Source organism: Camelus dromedarius, chromosome 23, assembly GCF_036321535.1.
Source record: "Camelus dromedarius isolate mCamDro1 chromosome 23, mCamDro1.pat, whole genome shotgun sequence".
In the NCBI taxonomy this organism is placed as follows: Eukaryota; Metazoa; Chordata; class Mammalia; order Artiodactyla; family Camelidae; genus Camelus; species Camelus dromedarius.
The window spans coordinates 17,277,744-17,305,106 of NC_087458.1; the positions used below are offsets into that span (position 1 = coordinate 17,277,744).

Here is a 27,363-nt window from a genome sequence, read left to right on the forward strand (position 1 = left end):
TTCCTAATGCAGTTTGATTTCCTGAATAAAGCTGCTTATTATAATAGACACATAGCTCATCAAGGGATCCATTTTTCTGGCTTTATCTGCTGTCCCAAAAGATAGCCACATGATTTCTTCCTTGTTTTGACAGCTAAATATTTTCTGCAAACAAAATAAAATTCAAATATAAGTGAAATATATAATGTAGAAGAGTTTCTCTGTGAAATTTAATATAGTGGGGGTTTTTGTTTGTTTCCTTTTTTTAAATTTAATTTTATTGAGTTATAGTCAGTTTACAATGTTGTGTCAATTTCCAGTGTAGAGCACAATTTTTCAGTCATACATGAACATACATATATTCATTGTCACATTCTTTTTCACCCTGAGCTACCACAAGATCTTGTATATATTTCCCTGTGCTATGCAGTATAATCTTGTTTGTCTGTTCTATATATACCTGTCAGTATCTACAAATTTCGTACTCCCAGTCTGTCCTTTCCCACCCCTCTCCCCACTGGCAACCACAAGTTTGTATTCTATGTCTATGAGTCTGTGTTTGTTTCTGATACAGGGAAAATTTTCATTCAACAAGTAGATTTTGGATATTGTAAACTGAATTATTCTACTTTAAAAAATTACATTACTAGAATAGATAAACAGATCATACTGTATAGCACAGGGAAATATATACAAGATCTTATGGTAGCTCACAGCAAAAAAAAATGTGACAATGAATATATATATGTTCATGTGTAACTGAAAAATTGTGCTCTACACTGGAATTTGACACAAATTGTAAAATGACTATAACTCAATAAAAAAAGTTAAAAAAAAACCCACAATAAGGTATCACTACATGCCAATTGGAACATCTGAAAATTTTTTTTCAAGACTGCTGGCAAAGATGCTGAGCAACTGAAACTCTCACACATTGCTGGTGGGAAGGCAAAGAGATAATATGGAAAACAACTTGGCAACTTCTTATGAAGTAAAATACACCTTTACCTTACCATACAACCCAGAAATAAACTCTTGGGTATTCACTCAAGAGAAATAAACTTATTTCCAGATTAAAAAAAAAAAATTACATTACTGTACTTCCTAGTGGATTATACCTAAATTAGTAACTAAGTGCACCACTGTTTTTGCTGTTTTTTCACCAGAAACTAATTTCACATTTTAACTGATTTTTTAGAACTTTTGTTTTCCATTTTTGTCTAATCTGTTGGAGCCTTTTTTTTTTTTTTTAAAACAGTACTGTTTTTCTGTTAACCTGGAGGCACTTTGAATTATTTCAGTGATAGAATGGATTTGCTAACTGTACTGTTCTGAACATTTGTGAATGAGTTTTATATGTTGTCTAAAAGCAGAGCTGGCTGGGCCAGTGGAAAACTGATCCTGTGACCTTTGCTTCTTTAAGTTCTTAACCATAGTCAGCTGGGTAGTAAGCCACAAAGGTTGGCTGAATGAGTCTTGGCATATTTTGAAATATTACTTTTGACTTAACTGAACAAGGTGGTGAGTACACAAATTCTTAGGAAAATAATAGGCTTCTTGGGTAGGACCACGTGAAATAGCTGACATCACTAATAGTGAAGTACATTGTTTAACATTTCTTAATGCATTTGTATCATGCTCCATTAACCTGTTTTTCATTTTGGAGATCAGTGCAACAACAACAAAAATAATAGTGCGTGTTTGTTTAAGCTACCTTGGTCTGGTACCTTGTGATATTGCTGTTCCGTTAAAAACTTTTTCAAAATACTGAACATAGAAGCTAATACTTAGCTTTGGTGTATCCATTCATTAGACTGTCTTATGTTGCTCTTGTTTCTGTAACAATTCATTTCAGGTGGAGTTTATCCAGAAATTTTCCCCAAAAGAACCAGGAAATCTGCTTCTGTGGCAGTACATTTCCTTTCAGGCATTACCTGCTGATCTTAGGCGACAGACTGCCCGCGAGGTCAGCAGGGTGTGCACCGCGCAGTGCAGGGAGTGGCTAGGCAGCAGTCGCACTGTGGGGGAGCTGGAGTCTCTGGTAAGAAAACTTTGATGGCTTTGATTCATTCAGTAGCTGTTTATTAAGCACTGTTTAAGTTTCTGGGGCTGTGTTGTTAAACAGATAGACACAGTCGTACCCTTAGGTTAGAATCTAGCAAGAGTTTCAGATCTCTACATTGTAAAAGAGTCTATGAGAAACATACTATTATTATCTTGATGGATGTAAATTATATTTGGGGGAGGGTGTCTGTAACCCAAGACACATTGGAACATCATGAAACACACAAAATACTTTATTGGTAGTATTTTTGCTGACATATCTCCAGGTTAGGCAGAAACGATTCTTCTATTTACTGTACAGCCTTTATTTTATGCAAACCTGTTCTGAGCCTTTATGTACCTTTCTGTTTAGAATGTTCCTTACTAAAATAAGATGAATTTCTTTTTATTCCATATCAGTTAAAAAAAAGTTTTTAAAAACTGACTGAATATAGTACACGTAGTTGAGTATTTATTTGCTCATTCTTTTATCCATTCATTCATTTAGCATAATTTGAGTGCTCGAACGTGCCAACTTCTGTCTGAGGCATCGGGGATATATCAGGGAACTAAACAAACAAAAATTCCTATTCTCATGGACTTACATTCTAGCTTAGCTGTGGACAGAGAAGTTATATATATATATATATATATATATATATATACACACACACATACACACATATATATATGTATATACGTATCAGTGTGTTATAAGTAGGAAAAAATCAAGTGAGGATGGGGACAGGGCATTCAAGGGGCTAGGGGCCTATTTGCAATTTTAAATTAAAGTTCAGAGTTTTCTCAGGGCTTCTGTTTCTATACTGAGTATAAATGTTCTGATACTCTGTTACATAATGGACCTTGACCTTAATCATCAAGATAATTTAAAACATTTACATATATCAAAAAGAAATTAAATTTTTAATGTGTATTTTGGAAAAGCTGTTAAATGCCTACGTAGGAGTAGGTGAGATTGTTCAGATTTTGCCTTATTGTGCACGAATTTCTGTAGTAAAGACAAAGTCTTTTGTATCAGATAAAAGCACCTATTTTCTAAAATTTAATATATCTTCACTCTGTAACCAAGACTTCAGTTCAGCAGGTCATTTAACCTGTTTATTTGTAAAAGAAAATAGGTAAATCATAAATTAAAAGCAGTATGGTAATTACATAAATTTAAATGTGTTTGTTGAAGTATAACAGATTAAAGACAAAGTTACTGATCATTACATTCTCATGTGGCCTCCCTTTACTCGAACTACACCCCAGCCAACCCCATTCCTGGCCAGAGACATGATACAGAGAGTGAATCCAAGAAAGATTGTTTTTAGTTTCAAACTCTAGATAGTGTACTTCTTAAATAAAATATTTGCTTATTGAATGCAGAGTTGCTGAGAAATTTTAAAGATTAATTATAAAACAATAGCAATAATAACATAACTTTAAAAGATTGCTAAGCATAATGTAAAAAAAAAAGTTTTAGTTGATGAATATTATAAAATTAGCCTGACCATACTGACCATTTGCTACAAGCCTATTTATTAAAACATGATGCTGTTTCCATTTCATTAAATTTTCAAACTTTTAAAAGGGAAAATGAATGTTTATTTAGAAAAATGAAGCTAATGTTTCTGTGTGTAAGGAAAACTGGTTTTAGCAAAATATACATGTACTAAGGAAATAGCTGAAAAGATGGCTTTGGGTCTTAGAAATATAATTCTGTATGGGTTTTATGAAGAGTTATAAGTAACTCATAACCTCCAGGTAATTGGCTCCAGCATCTATAGACTGGTATCCGAACTCGGTCCTCTCCCTGTCTCTCCCCCTTTAGAACACGGTGCTCTCTGCTTTGCTTACTGTGTGTAGTTCTGCTGGGGAAGCTTTGGATAGTGGACAACAAACTGCAGTTATGGAAGTTGGGAGTCAGCTTTGGGCTCTTTTAAACATTAAACTGGTAAGGAAAGCAACAGATCGTTTCCCTGAAGAAGAAATAAAATATTGGAAAAAGAATAAGTACTGAAGTGTCCCTGTCGAATAAGAAGTATGTGATTTCTTTCGGTGCTGGTCGTACTTGTGATTAGAACTTAAAATACCTATCTGTGCTATTTCAGCCAGTTCTTTTTTAAGAGTGTGGTAGAATCAGATTAGTAGAACTAGAGCCTGGTAAAGCAGCCGTGACAGTCCAGCTGGCTATTATCAAGACCAGTTGGACCCCGTTTCCCCGTTTTCTTCTCTCTTTGGTTAGTGTAGCCTGTTTCTGTCGATTCCATGGTCCTTTATAACGTCTTTTGGGCAGTGGAGAGTGATCTGGGGCAACTGAATGGGGGAGGCTAATTTGTATTCCTTTCCCCAGCAAAGCCAAAGAGCCACGTGATGATCAGGGTAGAGGTAGAATGTGGTCCACAGATTATTGTGATTTAAAAATCATATTTAGTTAATATCGAAATATGACATTTAAATAGAAATAAACGTGTGACGCCTGGTTGTCCCAGCCAACGGAAGCCGAGGCAACATTCACACTTGAGAAATCATAGAAATGGCTTTGCAGGTGAAGTTTTATCATTAAAGTTTATGTATGGTCGGATTTCCCTACTGCAGCATTTTGACGTCAACAAGTGCTTTCCCCTGACCTCATAAGTCATTCAGTAAATGATCACTGAGGGCCTGTCTGCTGGTGATAGAGCTTACAGTATCATGATAGAAACAACAGTTATGGAGAGGAGAAATGGAAATTTAAGAAGACTAAGGAATACGCAGGCTTTTCAGTAGCAGACGGAAGTAATTAGATCCCCATCCAAGTTATATCCGGATTTGAATCGTGGCTTTGCTTTTTCTTAGCCGTGTGATCTAGAGTAAATCATTTAACTTCTCGGCCCTTTTTTCTTATTTGTAAAGTGAGGGAAATAATATCTACCTCATAGAATTAGAAGAAATGAGGTAATAAATATAAAGTGCTTAGTACATTGCCTGGTATAAATATAATAAATGCTATTCTCATATAATTGAACATTGCTACCAAAATTATTTTGTGCTTTTTATTTAAGGTAACAGGTCAACCTTACGTTCAACAGACACTCAGCCTTTTGCTTCCACTATTGGGATTTTTCATTCAAACTCTAGATCTTCAGCTGATAAGTCAGGTAAGAAATAGTGAGCAAGTTGGTACTTTGCTGAGGAAGTTGTTAAACTAGTATCACTTAAAATAACTTTCTGGGAAGTCCTTTCTAATGATTTGTTGCTCAGTATGCTTATTACCCTTTCTTGTTGAACTGAACATACAAATGTGACAGATGTGCTTGTCCAAGGATATCTCCTCATTTCTTCTGTCTTTCTTCTAGTAGGGTATTGTTAGTACACTGGGCTGGTAATTCAGCCTTTATCTGTTTCTTCTCTGTCTCCTGATACTAAATAGTCAAAACTTTTTCATTGTTGCTATTAACACTCAAGAAAAATCCCCGAGGTTAGGAGTCCTAGTACACATGTGAACCTTACAGTGGTAGCATTTTCAGAGGCATGTCAGTAGCTGTGAAAGTGTGGTATAAAACCAGTGTGGGCTTAAGGACAATCCTCATTGTTTCTTTGAAGAAGATGACTGAAGAGCACTGCTGAGTTTTCTCTCTGGCCTCAGGGTGTGTGGCAGGGCCGGGCAGAACCGGCCACTAGGGGATCCCTGTGGTGTTGCCTCAGGTGTGCCTCGCTTTCGGAGGCTCTAAGCGATTGAGAGAGAGGGAAGAGGGGAAAGACCTTCATCTTATCTGAAGTGGTTTGAGGCCTTGGAATGAGTCCATACTGAACAGACTTGATCCCCCAATTCAGGAGTCGGCTTTAGCTTCCAGTCACACAGGACACAGACTGTCATGAGGTAAAGCTAACCCCTCCCAGGGAGCAAGGGCATGGAAGAAGTAGTGCCCTGTCACAGCATGTAGACAGTGAAGTGAGCGATGCTTCACTTTTAGTAGGTCTGATGAGTGGTTGTGTACATCAGGAATTTACCATCAATCAGTATTTACTAATTAGGCGTATTTTAAATTATACATGTGTCATGGATTACTAAAGAGAATGAGAATACAGTAAAATAATTGACTCAAATTAATGTTGATCCTGAAGATTCTAATATTCTTTTCTGAAAAATTAAATACTGATAGTTTTGATGTAATTGTGCCTACCTTTTAAAAAAAGCCAAATAACTAACATTCTAAAATTTCAATGTAAGTAAATTGTTCATTTAGACATTGCTTCCTTTATAGCAAACTATTTCAGCAGGGAGGGTATAGCTCAGTGGTAGAGTGTGTTCTTAGCATGCACGAGGTCCTGGGTTCAATCCCCAGTACTTTCATTAAATAAATAAATAAACCTAATTATCCCCACCCAGAAAAAGAAAGTTAATCAAATAATGTGGGGGGAAAAAAAGACAATCTTAGTGTTCTTTTAAACTAGAGGTTGGTAACACTGTGGCCTCCTGGCTAGATGCTGCCTTCCTGCTTTCAGCACAAGAGCAAAGGATGATTTTTACTTTTCAAAGTTTAAGGGAAAAAAAAGGAATATGCAACAAGGAACATGGGAACATGTTGCCTGCAAAGCCTAAAATATTTACCATCTGGCGCTTTGTAGAAAAGGCCAACCCATGCTTTAAGTAATGAACTTTTTTCTCTAGAATTTAAAATATAAAATAATGTTTAAAGACTTGAAAGAAGAGTACTGGTACATAGTTTTTCAGGAACATGTGGATTTTTTTTTTTTTTTTTTTTTTTTTTTTTATGCAGTGGTTGGCAGGACAAATGCTGTAAAAATGGACTCACTTTATTTTATTCAGATTCTACCTGTGAAGTTTAGGCCCTGTGGAGTGTTCATCTGTTCTGGGTTTGGTTTGATTTCCCCTTCCATGTATCCGTCAAGTCTCAGGCATGTCTCTACAGAACATTTGTTTTCATTTATAACTGTTCTTTGGTCTTTGCCCCCTTTAGGTGGTCACTTTGCAGACCTCACTACTTAAACTAGAGCCTCCCGACCACGTGCGTTTGGCAGTGCTTGATTTTGTATCCTCTGTAGGAAAACTTTTTATACCTCAGGCTATGCAGGTAATACCCTCTTAATGTTGTTCACCATGCTAACAAAATCTTTTAAGAATTACTAAGGGATTTTTAGGCTTTAGTTTCTGGAATTCTGTGGATTTTTGACAATGAAAATTGAGGGGGGAATATAAAATGTATTTTGTGAAGAGAGGGTGACTGTCAAAATAGAACTCATTTTCTTTCAGAAAAATGTATGTTGACATACAAGTAATTCATAGCGTTTGCTGCAGTGTGAGAGTCGTTCCAGGTGGGCTCTAGCACACAGAGTTCCTGAGGAAGGAAGTCATATTCATGTCTTCTAGGGAGCAACGTACAGTGAGGAAATTGGGTAGTTTATCAAAATTATTCTCTTGGTTTTATATCCATCAGAGTGAACCTGTTTGTTTTTTAAGACAATATTTTTAAAAATGTTGCAAAGTATATATAGTCAACAAATGGATATTTATTTATAAAAAGAACCCTGCTAATACACTTCTGCTGAATTTTAAGACATACTTCACAGCAAAAGGAAGTCCTCCTCCTAAATTGAGTTTTGCCTTATTACTGTGGTTAAAACAATTCTAGACAGTTGACTCTGCCCCACCTCCACGGGAGATACTGTAGAGTTCACTGATGAGAACTTTTTATGTAACTGCAACAAAAACATGATGGATGGACATTATCTCAGTACATGTTGATTAAAATCTTTGAAACCAAAAATTTAACCAGTTAGTTTCTAAAGGGTTTTCTTACTTACCAGGAAATAATACCATACTGTATGTTTTCATCATGTACGTTTGTTTCATGAGACACTGTAGACTTGATAGCTTCTTTTCAATTCTTTGGACAAAAGTATTCAGATACTTGCATTTGAGCTATCTTCATTTTAGCATAAAATAAATGTATTCCTAATGTTGCTTCATTAGTGCACAGCCACGGACCCTGATGGGCCTGGAACTCAGGGAACAAATGTTTTATTAGCAGGAATTACCTTACATATTCCCAGGAATGAAGTTAAGGTCTGAAGAAATGTAAGAGGCACTTTAAAGCCATGAGACGGGTTGACTTAGTAAATTGAGTTCTTGCTGTGTGTCCGGCACTGCTTTCATCTCTGGGGCTCGGTAGTGAACTAAGCTAACGCCCGCCCTCAGCCTGCCGGGAGCTGCAGTCAAGTGCTGACACGGGTCGCACGTGAAATGGTGGTGAGTGCTACGGAGAGAAGTGAAGCAGGCAAGGGGAGAAAGAATGTGTATGTGCGGGTAGAGTCTTAAGTTGGACTCAGTCAGTGGAGTCCTCAGGTTGTCCTCACATGTCACCTTGCTGAAGCTGAGGGGCAGGCGGCTCCCGAGCAGGGGAGAGTGAGTGAGGGTCCTGCGGGGAACGCCTGGCACACCGAGGGCAGCCAACGCAGAGCTCGTGGGGCTTGGTGGGCACGCTCTGAGGGAGTGGGAAGCTGCCTTCGGAAGGACCTGAACAAAGGAGTGACGTGACCAGACAGGTTTTATGACGTGTTCACTGGGACAGAATTATGGACACTTGACAATGTCACAATAATGAATGTACTCTGCTTTAGTTTTCTTCTACTTATTAAGGTTTGGTTCTCTTTTTAGGACAAAATTCTGCCCAGCCTGTCTTCTATTTTTGCCTCACTGTTGGCTGACAGGAACTGGTTACTAGAACAACATACCTTGGAGGCATTCACTCAGTTTGCAGAGGTAATTAGAAGGCCGATCAATCACAGTGACCTCTAAAATATTTTAGTATTTCAAATTTTCCAAAACATTCCAAAAACACTTATCAAACTATTTTTGTATCTTAGTCAAAGTTTTGTGCTGGAGGAGATATTACTAGTCTGGTAATTGCTTCTTCCTCTTACCCACTGTCAAGCAAGCTATGCCTTTGGTCCTAAGAGGGCCCCGAGACGCCAGGATGACTGGGCGGACGTAGTTCACCCCTGCACTTGTGCAGGGTGTCGTGTTCTTCTAAGGCCCTGAAAGAACTATGAGCTTACAGTCTGAGGATCCTCTGGCGCTGAGTATTTTAACTAAGGTCATTCTTCAAGCCCATGTACTTGTTTTTGCAAGCTGTTGAAATATATTAACACTGGTTTTGTTTATCAATCTTCTAATAGGGAACAAATCAGGAAGAGATAGTTCCACTGTGTCTCAGTTCTGAAGAAACAAAGAACAAAGTTGTATCCTTTCTGGAGAAGGTACTGTATTTATATAGAATCAAAACAGTAGTGTCACATATTTTGTTATCATGTTACCTTTTTTGAAATTATAACCAAGTTAAATACCTTTTTAGCTTAAACTTTCCACAGTGCTTACTAGCACAGTGGTGACACATTACACAGGTGGGACCACATTACAAGTCAGAAATAGGGCACTTGCAGTAACTCTGCCTGTAATTTGGGATCATTAGGGCAGTGAGATGACTAACGGGGGTCCCCTACCTGTTACTGATCTTAATTAGATTCACATGTGGAATCATAGGCCCGAGAGGCTCATGTTTACTATTTTAATGTAGTCATGGCTTTTCTGCCCCGACGGGACACCAGACCTACTTTTCCAAATACTGACCAAACTGTTGAATCATAGGGCTCCCGTATTTGTGGGGACAGTGTTAGGATGTAAGTTAAGGGTTCACTGAAGCACCAACAGGACAGTTAAACCACAAATTTACAACGCCAGGAGAAAGTGAATTTAATTTTTGTAAACAATAATCTCATTTTGAACTGGGTTAGTCTTCTAATTTACTACTTACATATACGCACAGGTTACATGTAAGCTGGACCTAAGTGCGTTTGTGTCCATGTTGCTTTTGCCAGTTCCCCCCCGATTCAGTAAAGGCCAGCAGACTCAATTTTTTCTGGAAAGATGACACTACCACTTTTCTGTAAGGAAAGAGAACACCGTAGAGTAATTTTACCCAAATTACACTAAGAGGATACATTTACAGGTGAGTCCAACTTCCAGAATTTGCCTGGTTCACAGGCTAAGCCAGACCAGCTTAACACTTGGCTCTTCAGCATGCAAGCTTTGGCCCTTTCACTTCTTGAACATCACGGTGTTCTGTACTAGGACCAAAATGGTAACGTGTTGATTTTTCACTTGGTTTTTCATGCTCTCTGGCAGACGGGGTTTGTAGATGAAACTGCAGATGCCCGAGTGGAACGTATCAAACAGGAGAAAGGTATTTTCTGGGAGCCCTTTGCTAAAGTTACTGTGGAAGAAGCAAAGTGGTCATCTTTACAGGTACGGACTGCTTGTCAGTGTGGGTCAGGCTTTAAATAAGACATTCTGCCCTTCTACCTACTGATAAAAGTAAAACTAGTGTGGTTCTCGGCCTCATATTGAATATCAAAATAATCAAATAGATCTAGACACATAAAATTCTTTTTTATAGCGAGTGTTCTTTTAAAAGTCACATGTCTTCTTCCTAAAAGGTTATCAATACATAGAACAGATGGGACTACAAAAAAAGTTTTAAACTTCATACTAAATAGACTCTAACTTTCAGTTATTTGTAATAACCTTTGGAAAAGTTACGTGTTTGTACCAGTGATGCTACAAATGCAAGTTTCTGAACCACAGAAGAAAACCAATTAACCTTTTTTCCAAAATGTTTAGTTTGCTCCCTTGCCTCATTCATCAAACCAGCCGAAGAATTTCTGGCGTTGTCTAGAAACCACGTCTACCTATTAAGAGGGAAAATCTGACACTGCTAAGGATATTCAAAATTGTTTTGAGCACTAATAGTATGTGTGGAATGGTAATCTCTAAGGGGAATAACGTTCTGGTAAATTTTAGTTACAACTCTTACAAAAACCAGTAACTTGTTTTCAAGACATGTAACTTTTATGCCTGAAATCTATAAAGTTAAATATATCATTAGTGTTATGTAAGCCGTATATATTATGACCTTCCTTAGGAAGATAAGGATTATAAAAACTGTCTTGGCCCCACCCCTTCCTCCCCCTCGTGGTACAATGATGTTAGAAAGCCTGACAATTTACTTAACTGGCTCAAAAGCATTATTACAAACTTAGTGTTAAAAAGGAAATAGGAAACGTTCAGAAAATTCATACTTGGGCTTTTTGTAAGGACAGATTACATGTCTAAACAATACCCACTGGAAGCTACCAGACAAGGCAGCACTTCTTAGTCTCGGACCTTGAGCACTGATGGTAGTGCCCCAAACCCCTGTGACAGAGCAAAAATGCCTTCACTTCTCTCCAGATGATTGCGGGGGGGGGGGGGTGCCCTTCAGCCCTTGTGAACCATAAAATTTTCATGTAAAACGTGGAAAGGTCTTTAATCATTTTGGAATGGTACCATGGCATCACTCACCACGTTGTTCTCATTTGCCAGCCTTACGCAAAGAGAGCCCGTCACGAGCTCCCCGAGGAGGAAGAGTACAGGGCAGCAGTGCAGGCGGCGGCAGGGGCCTTGGGGGCAATTGAGTCATTACTCCAGCAGTCCGTTCCTCCAGACTGGCTTCTAACAGAAATGGAGGCGCTCCACGAAAGGATCGACGAGCTAAAACGCCGTGTGGTTTAAGGTGACACTTGAGTGGACTGGACCATATTAACAGTAGATAGAGTTGGATATCATTTTTTGTCATCCTGCAATAGATTCTTTAAGTGAAAATATTGATGTAATTATGTCTGTATATTTTCTAACACATAAAACAACTTTTGTAAAGTTGAATCTAATGAAAATAGTCTTTATTGGACATTAAGAGAACAGGATTGTGGGGGATATTTCTCATTAAGAACTTTGGTACAAGGTAACACAGGTGGAACAGTCAGTAACTGCCCCGGTCCCCACAGGGCCACTCATTCAGATAGCACATCTGTAAACAAATAAATAAGCTGCCTAAGGGAACCTCAGCAATTTAAAATCATTTCTATACTCTACAGCTAAAATATCTTCAGTAGGTTTCATAACAGAGCTTACTCTTCTGACAAAGAAATGGCACAAAATTAAGCTAATCAGCTTGGATTTTTCTATTTATTTTCTTTACGCCTGGAATTGTTCTGGAAAAAAAGCAGTAAATTCAACCTTTCCACAGCCACTTGCTCTACACAGAAACTGGCCTCAGTCGGACGCACAGGCTCGTCCTCTGAGGAAGGCTGGGAACCTCCTCGCCGCCCAGGGCTTCCCGCCAGCACGCCGCGTCTCACGCTTCCATTGGCACAGACTGGAAAAAGAGCTCCTGGTATGAGAAAAACAGGATGCTTTGGGGTTTTCTTGTCTGCAGAGCCTGCTTTTGAGGTATTAGTTTGATTTTTTTTTTTTTTAAAGGAATCCTTTTTCCTAGAGATGAACTCACACCTGTTGTCACCAGTTAGTATCTTCCCAGTTCAGCTCCCCTTCTTCTCCCCAGCCCGCAGACTCTCCCTGCAACAAGATAAAGCAAACCAAGGGCAACCTGCTCAAACAACTCATGTTCAGACTAGAAAGGTCAGGAATTTTAAAGGGGCCCAAAACTTGTCTAAAAGACATCTCCTCGTGTAAAAATTACTGTAACAGGAAGCTGAAAGGATTACCCTGGTTCTAGCAGTACACTGGAAAATAACTTTCCAGTGACTACATAATCATTAAGATCAGTCTGATGACACCACATTCTTGGTTTAATCCCCCTTTCCAAATAAAAAGGTTATTGCAGTAAGTGGCCCGTTAAACACTTAGGCCAAGCACTGCTGCATTTTTCCAAGGAAGGAAAGATGCCGTTTACAGGACCTGAGTTTATTCATTTTATGCTTGACCATTGTACCTAGTTGGTCAATGTACATCAGTCTTTTCTCTCACTAGGAGAACAGCACGTCACCTGTTATAAATGGGACAGTGCGCCTGGCAGCTACACGGGAGGTCCTTAAACGCGCACGGCACAGTGCAGTGATCCTTACCTCAGTCATTTCTGCTGCAGCAAATTTTGAGGAAAACTGCAACACTGAGGAGACATGCTCCCTGGTGGGAACCATCGCTTCCATCGCTTCTGTCCTCAGCCCAGGTAGGACAAGAACAGCAGTGGAAGGCTTAATGTCTGGGGTCATGTCAGCAAACCAGTCCAGCTCAGGGTCTCTTACTGGCTTCTTCTTTACCTGAATGGTAAACTCCTCTCCTAAGCCAAGTTCTGATGGAACCTTAGGGCGCCTGTCTTCTGACGACACTTTTGTTGGCCTGGTTTGGTGTGGGTCATCCCTGCTTTGTGCAAGACCGGTCTTTTGCGGTGGGCTTGACTTCAAAGGCTTGGCCTCTTCAGTGAGTGGAAGCGAAGTCGGCATGGCCTTGTGCTCCCCTGAGGTAACAGGTCTTGTAGCCGTGGTTCCACTTTCCAGAGTTATTTCAGTGTCTAAGCCGCTGGGCTCAAAGTCATCCCAAGTCTCCTCCTCATCCACGCTCACGTTGGTGCGTGGGGGCGTGGCAGCGGCACAGGGCTCTGTGGGACAGACCTGGAGGCTGGCGGCTTTGTTCTCGGGCTCCTCGGGGTCGCTCCAGTCAGGCCAGTCCTCAGACTTTTTAGAACTTGATGGGAACTTCTCACTGTCTCCTGAGGTAATTTTCAAATCCGAGATTCCATTAATGGGAAATTTAATCGGCTGAGAAAATTGATTGCCTGTAGGGGAATAAGTACAAGAATCATTCTCATAAGAAGTTGGTTAAGAGCAAGCAACATATTTAGGAGCAAGTTGACACTAAAGACTCCTTGGAAATATCCATGATACAAAAAATGAGAGATCCCAGCAAAACATAACAAAGGTGTGATGTAAGTTAAACAGATATTTAAATTGTAATTCAATGGAAGCATAGCAAGCAACAACTGGAGCACATAATCCTTTACTAAATATTCAAACATACTGTTTTGTTGGCATAACTGTCTATAAACAAACACAGAAATGTTCTAAGCCAGGCAGCGTTACCCTCGAGATGTGAATTACATACATCCTGAAAAAGCATCGTGTGCTCAAGTAAGTTTGCCTAACCCAACATATCCTCATTCTAAACAGATTTTCTTAAGTGTAGTCCAAGTCACTGAGTCTTGTGCAGTGTGTTCTGACTCTGCTAAGTTCCCCAAACTTACTTAACCATACAGCTCTTTTTTTCATGGTACACCTTTTAACATCTTCCAGAATTACCATTCTTTAATACAGTGTGGAAAATGCTACACTAAGGCACCTAAAGTCCCAAAGTAAAGTATCTGGTGCAAAAAATTCAAGCAATGTCAACCTGTTCATGTGTCAGTTATGAAGAAAAGACAGGTAAATACCCTCTAGTCCAGGGAAGAGGTGGGTCCCAGCTGACTACGTAATTGTGAGAGAGAGAAGCTTCAGTGTTCCCCAAAGTGCCCTTAAGTTTCAGAGCTTATTACTCAGGAGAACATTCCCCCAAGCAGAGGAAAAGCTCTGTAAATTGAGTAACCTACCTGTCTGTAAGAGAGAGTTGTAATAATCTCGCTGTGTGTGCTGCCTGCTGTCCAGGGGCATGCTGCCAGAAAAGAGACACTTGGGGAATACGCTGGAGGAGGGGTTCTCCAGGACCGGCGAGGTCTGACCGCGCTGGCTGCAGACGACGTGCGTAGGGGAATCTGAAGATAGATTAAAACTCAAAAAAATGAAAGGGATAGTAAATTGCTTCTTTTTCTATCACATTAGGTGAGCAACAGTTAAGGGAAAGGGGTATAGTTAACAGAGGGAAAAGGTAAGTTGCAGGGAGAGGGCATCTTCAGATATTTGAAGAAACATCTATTACAGAACGGACTGCCTATCCTACGTGGTGGTGACAGGATAGAAGGGCTTCCAGCATTAGGGGAGCAGGGAGGAGGCAGAGAACTTTTATAACTAGGTATCCTAATGGTTTTAACAGCCTTTAAAAACACTTTGGTGGTGATTTAACACCATAATTGATTCTACTCACCTCCTTTTCAGAATAAAATGAATGTACTTAATGGCACAAAACCATACACTTAAAAATGGTTAAAATGGTAAGCTTTGTGTCATGGGCATTTACCTTCCAACTGGGAAAAGAAAAATATTTTAAGAAAATGTTATCATTAATAGTTTATCAGAAAGTTTATACTAAAGAGTAGGTATTAGTCAGAAGGATTCTAACGAAATTTTTGGCTTAATACTTCCTCTGCCTTAGAAAAGTGCGGGTGGGGGCACTGAGCCACGTCGTCACAGGCCACATCCCGCCTCCTCACCCCGGCCTGTGCCACAACTGCCCCACACTCTTGCTTATTTCTTCCACTGTCTCCCCTGCTCAAGTCCTAATTTTTCTTACAAAATACCCCACAAAATTCTTACTCTTGACTTTAATAGCCTATAAAGACCAGAAATTAATGCTATTTCCCATGTAACATCCAGTGGGAACACACGAGAAGTAAGGATTTTCTTGATTCAAGGAATCAAGGAAGTACCTAAAAATCAGTAGCTTTTCACCAAACAGGCCAGCAAAACCCAAAGAACTTAAACATCTAGTGTTACTGAGAGCTGCCACAACCTTTCTGGAAACTGACAGTCTCTATTAAAATTTAAAATATATTCTTTGACTCAGTAAGAAATCCTGAAATGGATGAAAGAGCCATCAACAAGGAAATTGCTGAATTATATTCAATGAAATATTAGGCAGCCACGTACTGACCTGGAGACAGGTCTCTGATAAGCTGCTACACAAAAAAGTCAAGTAGAACTGTGCACAGCATTTTCTCATCACTTTTTGGTTTTTGAATCCTTTATCTGTGTGTGTAAACATACATCTGTGTGTCTTTTTGTGGGCTTAAAAAAAGGCATGAAAGGATTCCCACTAAACCATTAAACTGTTTACCTTAGACCCCCCCCCGCCCCCAGAAGAAGCTGGGAGCAGGAAACTACTAGCTGTTTCCTTTTAATTCTCTGTCATTTGAATACAGTCCATCTGCATTACTTGTATAATGTTAAAAATCTAATACATTAAAACAACAACACTTAAAAGGTAGGCCTTTTAGTCATTCTTACCTTCTGGGGAAAGGTCGATGGTTTTAGTGAAACTTGGGGCAGTGCGTTTGAAGATCTTGGTTCTTTCTCCTCCCACGACCACCTCTGGTCCAAGCAGGGAGACCAGCACTGCTAGGCTGTGAAGAGTAATTGCCACAATGGAATCGCTGGTATCGCGCAGGCCCAGTAACACCTAGGAGTGAATTGGGTCATAAGCGCAGATAACCACATTGTCTGCCTTTTTCTCCCCTGTAAACAGCAGGCGGGCTTCACTCAGACTGCTTGCTCAGATGAGCGCCGTTTCTTAGATATGTGTTCTATCTAGGTCAGTAGTTCTCAAACTATCTGTGGTCGAGGGCCAATATTTTCCCCTCCCAATCCATCACAGCCCGATATGTTAAAAAAAAAATACCCCCCAAAATGAAATTAAATAGACAAATACATTGGAGATAACATAGATTATTCTGTTAAGTTGCTATAAAAGGTTTTAGATTTGTGCACGATGGCTGTTGGCTCCTTCCTCCAACCCAAGGCCAGAGTCCTCCCAAGAGCTCAGCACTTCTAAGCCTCCCACACCCAGTATTCCCAGGTGGCCTTCCATCCAAGTACTAACCAAGCTCAAGACTCATCTAAATGAGGCCACAAGCGACCCACTTCAGGTGTAAGGACACAGACAAAACAAAGGAACAGAAAAAAGATGTTCCATACAAATGAAAACCAAAAGCAGGCTGGGGTCACTATACTTGTATCAGACAAAACAGACTTTGAAACAAAGATGGTAGTAAGAGACAAGGGCATTACATGATAACATGAGGATATAACACTTACAAATATTGATGCACCAAACATAGGAGAACCTAAATACATAATGCAAATATTAACAGACCCTAAAGGAGAAATAGAGCAACATAGTAATAGTAGGGGACTTTAATACCCCACTTACACCAATGGGTAGATCATCCAGACAGGAAATCAGTTAAGAAAACACTGGCCTTAAATAACACATTACATGAACTTAATAGATTTACAAAGAATATTCAATCCAAAAGCAACAGAATACACATTCTTCTCAAGTGCACATGGAACATTGTCCAGGAGAGATCCCATGTTAAGTCATAAAACAAGTCTTAATAAATTTAAGACTAAATCATATCAAGCATGTTTTCTGACCCATTCAATGGTGTGAAACAAGAAATCAATTACAAGAAGAAAACTGAAAAATTAAAATATGTGAAGATTAAACAGTATTGTACTGGGTCAAAGAAGAAATCAGAGGATAAATCAAAAACACCTTGAGACAAATAAAAATGGAAATAAAACACATGGGATGGAGCAAAAGCAGTTCTAAAAGGGAAATTCATAAGAGAGAAATTCCTACCTGAAGAAACAAGAAAAATCCCAAGTAAACAAATGACTCTACACCTCACGAACTAGAAAGAGAGCAAAGGAAACTCAAAGCTGGTAGAAGGAAGGAAATAAATATCAGAGTAGAAATAAATGAAATAGAGACTAAAAAGACAAAAGAAAAAAATGAAGCTAAGTTTTTTTTTTTCCAAAAGATAAAATTGACAAACCTTTAGGAGACTCAAGAGGAGAGAGGACTCAAAATCAGAAATGAAAGAGGGGGCGGGGATAGCTCAGCAGTACAGCTCATGCTTAGCATGCACAAGGTCCTGGGTTCAAGAAATGAAAGAGGACACGTTAAAACTGTTGCCACACAAAGGATCACGAGAGGTTACTATGAACAGTTATATTTATGCCAACAAATTTGACAAAGCAGAAGTGGAGAGACTCCTAGAAACATACTGCTGACCAATACTAATACTCAAACAGGAAATCTGAACACATGGATCATTAGTAAGGAGATGGAATCAGTAACCAAAAACCTACCAACAAACAAAAGTCCAGGAACAGAAGGCTTCACTGGTGAATTCTACCAAACATTCATTAAAAGAATTAGAACTAATCCTCAAATTCTTCTAAAAAATAGAAGAGAAGGAAACTCATATTAAAAGGCCAGTATTAATTACCTTGATACCAAAACCAGACAGGGACACCACAAGAAAAGAAAATTACAGGTCAATATCCCTGGTGAACATAGATGCAGAAATTCTCAACAAAATTACAAAACAGAATTCAATACATCAAAAGGTTCACACACCGTGATCAAGTGGGATTTATTCCAGTGATGTGGGCACAGTTGAACACCCACAAAATCCATGTAATACACCACATTAACAAAATGAAGAATAAAAATCATATGATCTTCTCAATAAATGCAGTAAAAACTTCTGACAAAATTCAACATCCATTCATGATAAAAACTCTCAACAACCAAGGAAGGTATAGAGGAAACACACCTCAACATATCAAGACCACATACGACAAGCCCACAGCTGACATCCCGAAAAGCTGAAAGCCTCTCGAGATCAGGAACAAGACGGGGATGCCCACTCTTGCCACTGTTATTCAGCACAATAGTGGAAGTCCCAGCCACAGCAGTTACGCAAGAAAAGTAAAGACACTCAAATCAGAAAGTAAGTAAAATGACCACTATTTGCAGATGACTATATATAGAAAGCCCTAAAGACTCCAACAAAAAACTTTCAGAACCAACAAATGAATTCAGTAGTCACAGGATATAAAAATCAATATACAGAAGTCTGTAGAATTTCTGTACACTAATAATGGACTATAAAAAAGAGAAACTAAGAAAACAATCCCATTTACATCTGCATCAAAGAATACCTAGGATTTAACCAAGGAAGTGAAAGACCTATACACTGAAAATTACAGGACATTGATGAAAGAAACTGAAAAGACACAAATAAATGGAAAGGTATTCTGTACTCATGGACTGGAAGAATTAATATTGTTAATAAACTGCCCATACTACCCAAAACGATCAACAGACCCAATTCAATCCCTATCAAAATTCCAGTGGCATTTTTCACAGAAATAGAACAACCCTAAAATTTGTATGAAACCACAAAAGACCCCGAATAGCCAAAGCAATCTTGAGAAAGAACAAAGCTGGAGGAACTATGCTCCCTGATTTCAAACTATTACAAAGCTACAGTAATCAAAACAGTATAGTATTGCCATTAAACAGAAACGTAGGTTAATGGGACAAAATTGAGAGCCCAGAAATAAATCTATCCATATATGTTCAGTTAATTTACAATAAAGGAGCCAAATAATATAATGGGGGAAAGGACAGTCTATTCAATAAATGGTGCTGTGAAAACTGGACAGCCACATGCAAAAGAATGAAACTGGACCACTATCTTACACCATACACAAAAATTAACTCAAAATGGATTAAAAACTTAAATGTAAGACCTGAAACCATAAAACTAGGGGAAAAAAATGAAAAAGCAGTAAGTTCCTTAACCCAGTCTTGGTGATGAGCTTTTGGATCTGACACCAAAAGCAAAGGTTACAAAATCAAATACAAACAATGAGACTGCATCAAACTTAAAAGTTTCTACATAGTAAAGGAAACCATCAGCAGAATGAAATGGCAACCTACTGAACAGGAGAAAATATTTGCAAACTGTATATCTGATAAGGGGTTAATATCCAAAATATATAAAAGAACTCAGACAATAGCAAAAACAATTCAATTGAAAAATGGGTTGAAGACATGAAGATGGCCACCAGGTACAAGAAAAGATGCTCAACATCATTTAAACATCAGGGAAACGTAAGTCAAAACCATAATGAGATACCACCACACCTGTTAGAACAGCCTTCATCAAAAAGACGAGAGAACAAGTGCTGAAGAGGATGTGAGAAAAGGGAACCCTGTGCACTACTGGTGGGAATTTATATTGGTGCAGCCACTATGGAAAGCAGTATGGAGGTTCCTCAAAAAGTTAGAACTACCACACCACCCAGTGAGTGATTCCACTTCTAAGCATTCATCTAAGGGAAAGAAACAGTAACTCAAAAAGATACCTGCACCCCCCTGTTCACTGCAACATTATTTACAATAGCCATGATATGGAAGCAACTTTAAGTGTCTATCGATGGATGAATGGATAAAAACTTTGCACACACACAATGTGTGCACACAAACACAAGAAAATTATTCAGCCACAAAAAAGAAGAAAATCTTGCCATTTGCAACATGGATGGACGTTGAGGGCATTATGCTATGCTAAGTAAAATCAGTCAGACATAGAAAGACAAGCACTGTATGATCCCACTCATACTTGGAGGGAGGGGAGGAACAGACCAAAACAAGCTCATAGACACAAGGAACAGGCTGTTGCTTGCCACAGGTTGAAGTGAGGACGAGGGAGGGGACAAAAGGGGTGAAGGCGGTCACAAGGTACAAACTTCCCACTATAAAATAAGTCGGAGATGTACAGTAGGATGACTGTCGTGAACAGCACTGTACTGCACATTTCAGGGTTGCTGAGAGAGTAATCCTTAAAAGTTCTCATAAAAAAGAAAAAAGAATTGTAATTCTGTATGGTTAATAGATGTTAACTAGGCTTATTGTGGTGATCATTTGCAATATAAATAAATACTGACTCATTCTGTTGTACACCTAAGACTAATGTAATGTTGTATGTTGATTATGTACCTCAATTTTTAAAAAAAGGTTTTAAATATTAGTTTTCCATATCTGTACTCACCTCATTGCAGAACCACAGCAAACAGTTCAGAGACTGGCCACGTTATGCAGGGCACACTTAGAAACACCCAGCTGGTCCCAGTCCCTTGCCTCTTCTCAGCCTTGCACACCCCACCCACAAAAACAGGACCTTGAAAACTTTCTTTATATCTGATGCATATGACACCTGCCCCAAACTAAGCCAATTATGATCTCTCTTCCTGGAGAGGATAATAAAAACCGGAATTCAGAGAAACTGGTTATCTCTGTGGTTTGCTTAAAATGAGGACAAGAAGCCTGGAGGCTATGGGACAACCATGTATGGCCATGTGTACACCAAATAATGAAAGCTGATCTTCAAGAGTTGAAAGTGGAGCAGATGTAGAGAAAGGAAAAGAATGAAGACCACACGGCTGAGTCCCAGCTGCACTTGATTTCCATGCACGGCAGACTGACATCCTTTCATTGAAGTCTTTTTTTTTTTTTTTTTTTTTGCTTTAGCTCATTTAAGTGCGTTTCTGTTACCTGCAACCAGAAGAACCCTAAGACGCTCACATGGAGACATTAGGAGAGGTTTTACTCTGAGCTGGCACATGTACATAAGGAGGCAGAGCATCCGCACCAGCCAGACTCAAGGCCAGGACGACTGGCCTGCCTGGTGGAGGCAGCCAGACACCCCGGGTATCAGGAACCCCAGGTTCTGGTCTGTACTCCACCAGGAATTCTTACTGTGACTTGACCAATAAATCGCTTCGTTTTTCTGGTCCTGTCTCCTCATTTGTCTAAGATGAAGGCTTCCAAAAGGACCCAATAAAATAATTACCAGTCCCAATGCTAACAAAACTGTACAAGTAAACTAAAACGTTTGTTTTTGGTTTTTTGCATATGGTTGGAATGCTATGAGATGAATACAGTAATCATAAAATAGCAAACCATCCAAGCCAAAAATCCAAGAGTCATCCTCAGACCTCACCCATCCACTGAGAAACCCAGCCCCACCCCTCTAACCTCCCCATTCGTCCCTCTCCCATAACCCCTGCCACCGCGTTTCCCCGTCTTTGTCATCTCTTAGCAGGACCATTCTAATAGTGTCTGAGCTGATCCCCCTTGCTGCACAGTCCACCTTCCACACTCTCACCAAAGTGAACACAGGAGACGAGCCAAGTCATTCCCCTCCGAGGAAGGAGCTCCAGTGAGAGTGTTCATGGCCTTTCACATGCTGAACGTCAACTGATCATGTGACCTCAGCTCAGCACCGATTCTGAGACCTGTGATGGCTCCTCTCCTGCAGAGTTAGGAGTACTTCGTTCCTCTTCTGAATTTTCAGACACAACCAACCACATACAGGGTGAGAACTGCTGCCCCAGATGTGAAGCGCAGCGCTAAGCTGTGCTAGCTCGACTCTAGACCCACCCCACGGGGAACCGGGGCTGACTTCTTTGACTCACTTTAACTGAGAGAACATGGTAGAAGTGATGTCAGTTCCCAACCTATGCCGTGGGAGCTGGGCGGCGGTGGAGGAAGTCCACCCACCCTGCCAGAGAAGTGTGGCCATGTCACGTCAGGAGACAGAGGCCCCAAGATATCCTGAGACTTCACAGAGACAGAGGCCCAGCTGTCCCAGAGTCCCAACCCAGCCTTTCAGTCAGCCCCCCGCCAAGGTGCCAAGGTGCTGTTTTGAACGTCAGCCTTTATGGGGCGCCCAGTGACGGCTGCCTCAGCTGACTCACGTGGAAGACAGCCCCCAAGCTGAGCCCAGTCAAGCCTGTTATTTCCCAACTACTAGCTCCTTGAAAGCAGGGCGTGTGTTACATCCCTCTATGGCCCCAGTACCAAGGCACAAGAGCCGGCGTAAAACCAGGCCTTTCAATTATTAAATCAGTAAATCTCACAGGAAAACAAATTATTTGAAAAACACCATATGATTGACAAAATCTCAAACCTTGTACTGAGTTGAATAGTGTCTCCCCTGAATTCATGTCCACCCAAAATGTGACCTTAAAATGAGGTCATACTGGATTAGGGTGACCCCAAACCCAATGACTTATGTCCTTATAAAAATGCCACGTGACAAGAGAAGCAGAAGTTGGGGTGACACAGCTACAAGCCGAGAAGCCCCAAGGACTGCCGGGAGCTCCCAGAAGCTAAGAAGGAGGTGAGGGAAGATTCTCCACTGGAGCCTTCACAGGGAGCCCTGCTGACCCGAGCTGGGACTTCCTACCTTGGAACCAAGAGAGAACAGATTTCTATTGTTTTAAGCCACGCAGCTTGTGGCAGTTTGTTACAACAGCCACAGGAAACCAATAAAACCTGGAGCCCTGGGAGGGCCAAGCCTCAAGGCTCCCTGGGGCTGAGCAGCAGGCTGAAACCACCGCCAGGGCTCCTCTCACGCTCCTCTCGGTGAGAATTTAGTTATTTATAGTGATTTAACTGACACTCGCAGTTCGTGTTCACAAAGCTCATGAGTGAGTCTTGTTAGTTTTCCCCAAAGAATTAGCAAACAGAATCAGCGTTTTTCAGGTTGTACACAGGTTAGGACCAAATACATTTGTTTAGCTGACTTGCCTCTGCGTCTGGACCGGAAACGCAATTTTCACTCCAGCCCTTCGGATCCCAGGAGGCCTCAGGCCCCCCCAGTCACAGCGCCGGCCCCGCCCCGGGCCCCAACCCGGGCCTGACCCGCTGACCTGGGGCAGGATGACCTTCTTCAGCTGCTCCTGAGTGAAGTGCTCCACGTAGGCCTCCAGGTGGGACAGCAGCACCATCCGCACGTGCTCCTCGTGCACCTCAAACAGCCGCAGCAGCACGGGGACCACGCGCGACTGGAACAGGGCCGGTGAGAGCAGGCAAGCGGTCTCCCCCCGCACATGCTCTTCCCCCAGATCAGATGGAGAAACAAACCGTCATGTCAACGTAAGGAGCGCCAAGCATAACGCGCACGCTGAGCCCAGAACGTCATACACACTCTGAGCCCTGTTCTGAGTCCTCCTGTCCCAAACCAGAGAGAAGTGCCCCTGTTGGCCCCAAGTGACTCAAGGCTCAATTACCTCATCACACTCCACCTTGTGGACGTGTTTCTGAAACACTAACACTTAATGTACTACAAAGAAAACATGTTTTTAATGAATCCTGAATCAATAGCTTCTTATACATTTATGTCTAATCAGTGAGGGACTTCATAGAGTAGATTCAACTGATGCTGCTGTTGCAATTTTATCCGCAAAGTCAGGCGGTGTCACGTGCCACAGCCGGAGCTGGAGCTGGGCAGTCCCCTCTCCTAGCAGTTACGGCAGGTATTAACCAGAGGCCTGCCTCAGAATCACCTGGGGACCCCTGAAAATACACACGCACCCCGTCCTGGCTCTGACCCAGAACCGGTGGATCGAGCACACAGGCCAACGTTTAAAAAGCTCCCCAGGTGGTTCAGATCATCACGCAGTGATCTCACACTGCTCAAATATGGACTAATTAATGCCCAAACTCCTTAATAACCAGTAACACTTTGAAAAAAATTCACCTTTTTTGGGACCAAGGAGATAAGGAAGGAAACTCTTAACGGCTACTGGCTCTGCGAAGACCAGCTGGTTCAGCAGGAGAGGCACCAGCCGCGAAGCTATCAGCTCCTCTGACAGGCAGCCGACTCTGTCCAGCAGGAGCCTGAGGGCAGAGGGGGAGAGCCCGGGAAACGCTGTGACAGCGCGTCAGCTCGCCCGCCCCGCCAGGACTCGCGTGGCCTTCCCCGCTCCCACCACTGAGGACCCTGCCCCGGGGCTGGGGAACGCAGACGGGTCAGCCCCCAAGTATTTAAGAAAAAATGTAGAAGGTGTGAGGCGAGGCCAGTAGTCAGCACACACACAACCTCCAATCCAGGTGTAGGACCCCTAACACCGAGCCTTCTCCCCCAGGGCCACGCACCCCGGTGCCCCAGCACGACGGCAGCCTCGGCCCCTCCCCACTCCCCCGCCAGCTCCGTTCCCTCAGCCCGTGAACATGCTCACGTCTCTCCCATCCTTAAAAACATCCTTCCTTGACTCCACTTCCTTCTTCAGCAATTCTATGTCCTCTCTTCTCGAAACTTTTCATGAGGTTTTACCTAACAAAGTCCACTTGCTCACCTTTCTCCCACATCTCAGTTCACTGCAGTGTGACTCTCTGCTGAAACCGCTCTTGCTAAGACAAGGCTACCAGCGCGCTCCCGCCTGCTGAGTGAGCAGGGACTGTCCATGCCTCCCATCTTCCTGAGACTCTGCTCCCCTGGAGTACCAGCCTCCCCGGCTCTCTGGACCTCCTCTAACCACTGCTTCTGTCCCATGCATCCCCACTCCCTCCCCAATGCTCCCCTAAAGGCTGGGTGCCCCAGGTTACATTTGGGCCCCTGTTCTTTTCATGCCACCCACTCTGGGAAAATGTTACCAACTGTGGACTGATGAACCCAAATATTCACCATCATTAAGCTCATCAGCTTACAACTTCTCTCCTGAGTTTTACATACATCTCTGCCTCAAGGCCCACAGCCACTTCAAACCAACACACCCAACACCAAATTCTTCATCTTCCCTGCACACAGGTCCTCCCCTCCAGGATTCTCTCTTTTGGTCACAGTCACGAAGGCTTGCCAAGTTTATGTTCTAATACTTCTGTCCGTGTCTCCTGCACTGCACCGTCACTGCCCTCGCTGAGGCCTCACACCTACTGCCTGACTGCCACGGTCTACCAGCCACCCCCAGTCTTCTGTGAAATAAACCAGCATCCTCGGCCATCAACACGGTGATCCGCCCAAGGGGGGACGTCACCATTCCACAGCCTGCTTTCACTCCTTGGATGGCTTCAAGGCCTGAAGTCCACTGCTCACCACCAGTGTCAACAGCCTCACTGCCACAACAAGGGTGCCCACGCCTCCCCTGACCCTGCCTGGGACGTGCCCTCCAACAGGAGCTGAGTGCTCATCATTCCACGAACAAGACATGCCGCGTCCCACCTCTGTGCCCTGTTCGTGCTGCCCCTCCGCCCAGAACACCTTCTCTCTACCCACCTCCTCCCCAGTCCTCTGTGTTCTCTGTCACTATCCATCCCAGGGACTGGCAGACAGCCTGCCATGTAGGAAATGTCACTAAACTTCATTCAGGAAACCACAGGCCTGACTCGTCCTCGCTGGGACACCTAGAGTGGTTACATGGACTTAATCCAAGTGACTGAATTTTCAGGTCTGAACTCTGAACTTACTTGAAGAATTCAGTTTTTTCCTCTTCACTCTTCAGTGTTAAACTTTTCAAGAAATTCACAACTTCTAGAAAATCATTCCTAAATGCCAAAAATAAATAAATAAATAAAAAGCAGGACAACAGATTAGAGAAGTCACATTAAATACCAAAGCCATAACCGACGTCCACACTGTAATAATATTCAACAAGGAAACATCCTCCGGTGCCACTCAGAAGATGCTTTATACCCAAGTAGCTTAGGAAACAAATACTGCGGAACAAGCCCGAAGGGAGTTCATTATTTTAAGAACATCAAAGAGATCTGTAAAGAGGATACACAGTTAAGCGTGCGCACATGTGCGTACACAAACACCAACAAACTCCGTGGTTTTCGTAATCGTCACAATCATCCACATTTTCTGTTGTAGCAGATGTGGTTACACGAAATACCCGGGGAGAAATGGTATCACCATCACAAAATAGCTGCTGATTCTCAGGCCTCCTCTGGTGAAGCAGAAACTATGAAAGAGGCTGGGGGAAGAGGGATTTCTGGTACAAGTCACAGGGATCGTCTCACTCCTCCTGTCGTAAGGTGTCTGGTCATCTTCTCCGCCAGGCGGGCAGAAGGGTGAGGGGCACGGCCAGCTCCGCAGGGCCCCCGGGGTCCCGAGGCCGGCTGGGCTCCCGGGACGCGCTCCCGTCCCACCACGTGGGGGCGCTGCCCCCGAGGAGGACGCTCCGGCCCGCAGCCCGCGCCCCTGCGCTGCTGGCCCCGGGGTCTCACTCCTCCTCACCCCTGTTCCCTCCGGCTCAGCAGCGGAGAGAAAGCACGAATGTCTTAACTGAAGTCTGGTCGGACCAGCTCGGCTGCCTCAGCCCCGGCACCTCCCGCGGACTCTGGCTGGGCTTCCCCTCTCGTGGAGCCACGGCAGTTTGCCGGGGGGGGGGGGGGGGGTGGGGGGGGGTGGGGGGTGGGGGGGGGAGGGGCCGTGTTTCCGGCTTCCCTCGCCCCTATCTGCTTAACACACAATTCCTACCAAGGAACTCTTACCACACACAGAGATGAGAGAATCTACTTACTGTAAAGAGTTCTTTTTTGCAGAGATTCTATATCAACGTAAACAAGACCTTACCATGAATCCCCCAAAAGGACAAGAAAATACCTTGGTGAAAAGGCTCGTAATGGGAAAGGTTTGAACAGTTTCTCCGGAACAAAAAACCCTTCTAACTACAAGGAAACCATCCCTCTGCCCTGCTTAATAGTGCACCTCCATCCTCTCCTGGAGGCAGTTCCCCCCACCTTCAGGGGTAATATTAGCTTTCCCTTCGGTCTGGTCTTTCTCAGGCTTTCCGACTGCAAACACATAAGGATTTTCAGTTTCAAAACTGACCTAAGATTTATTTTGCTAATAGAAGTCGCGAACGTGGAATTGACCCGTGCGTAAATCCCGCAATCATGGAAATTTGAAATGAAGGACACTG

General features: G+C 42.1%; 2 protein-coding genes across 10 annotated transcripts in view; one reads left to right on the forward strand and one right to left on the reverse strand.

Moving 5' to 3' along the window:
• Positions 1 to 21,468, forward strand: part of FIRRM (FIGNL1 interacting regulator of recombination and mitosis) — a 49,081-nt gene extending 27,613 nt beyond the window's left edge. For 4 of the 5 annotated variants that reach the window (XM_031435801.2, XM_010984489.3, XM_031435802.2 and 1 more), the window contains 8 exons: positions 1,835 to 2,020; positions 3,857 to 3,979; positions 5,070 to 5,165; positions 6,990 to 7,103; positions 8,687 to 8,791; positions 9,208 to 9,288; positions 10,214 to 10,333; positions 11,450 to 21,468. In XM_031435801.2, coding sequence (XP_031291661.1) covers positions 1,835 to 2,020; positions 3,857 to 3,979; positions 5,070 to 5,165; positions 6,990 to 7,103; positions 8,687 to 8,791; positions 9,208 to 9,288; positions 10,214 to 10,333; positions 11,450 to 11,638 — 1,014 coding nt within the window. In that variant the 3' untranslated portion in view covers positions 11,639 to 21,468. The remainder of the gene's footprint in view (positions 1 to 1,834; positions 2,021 to 3,856; positions 3,980 to 5,069; positions 5,166 to 6,989; positions 7,104 to 8,686; positions 8,792 to 9,207; positions 9,289 to 10,213; positions 10,334 to 11,449) is intronic. The other variant, XM_010984490.3, reaches the window with a different exon arrangement.
• Positions 11,789 to 27,363, reverse strand: part of SCYL3 (SCY1 like pseudokinase 3) — a 34,587-nt gene continuing 19,012 nt past the window's right edge. For 3 of the 5 annotated variants that reach the window (XM_031435807.2, XM_064477976.1, XM_064477979.1), the window contains 7 exons: positions 25,904 to 25,981; positions 24,198 to 24,337; positions 23,368 to 23,552; positions 16,078 to 16,249; positions 14,508 to 14,669; positions 12,991 to 13,700; positions 11,789 to 12,481 (listed from right to left, as the gene is read on the reverse strand). In XM_031435807.2, the coding sequence (XP_031291667.2) occupies positions 12,422 to 12,481; positions 12,991 to 13,700; positions 14,508 to 14,669; positions 16,078 to 16,249; positions 23,368 to 23,552; positions 24,198 to 24,337; positions 25,904 to 25,981 (1,507 nt within the window). In that variant the 3' untranslated portion in view covers positions 11,789 to 12,421. The remainder of the gene's footprint in view (positions 12,482 to 12,990; positions 13,701 to 14,507; positions 14,670 to 16,077; positions 16,250 to 23,367; positions 23,553 to 24,197; positions 24,338 to 25,903; positions 25,982 to 27,363) is intronic. The other 2 variants (XM_064477977.1, XM_064477978.1) reach the window with 2 other exon arrangements.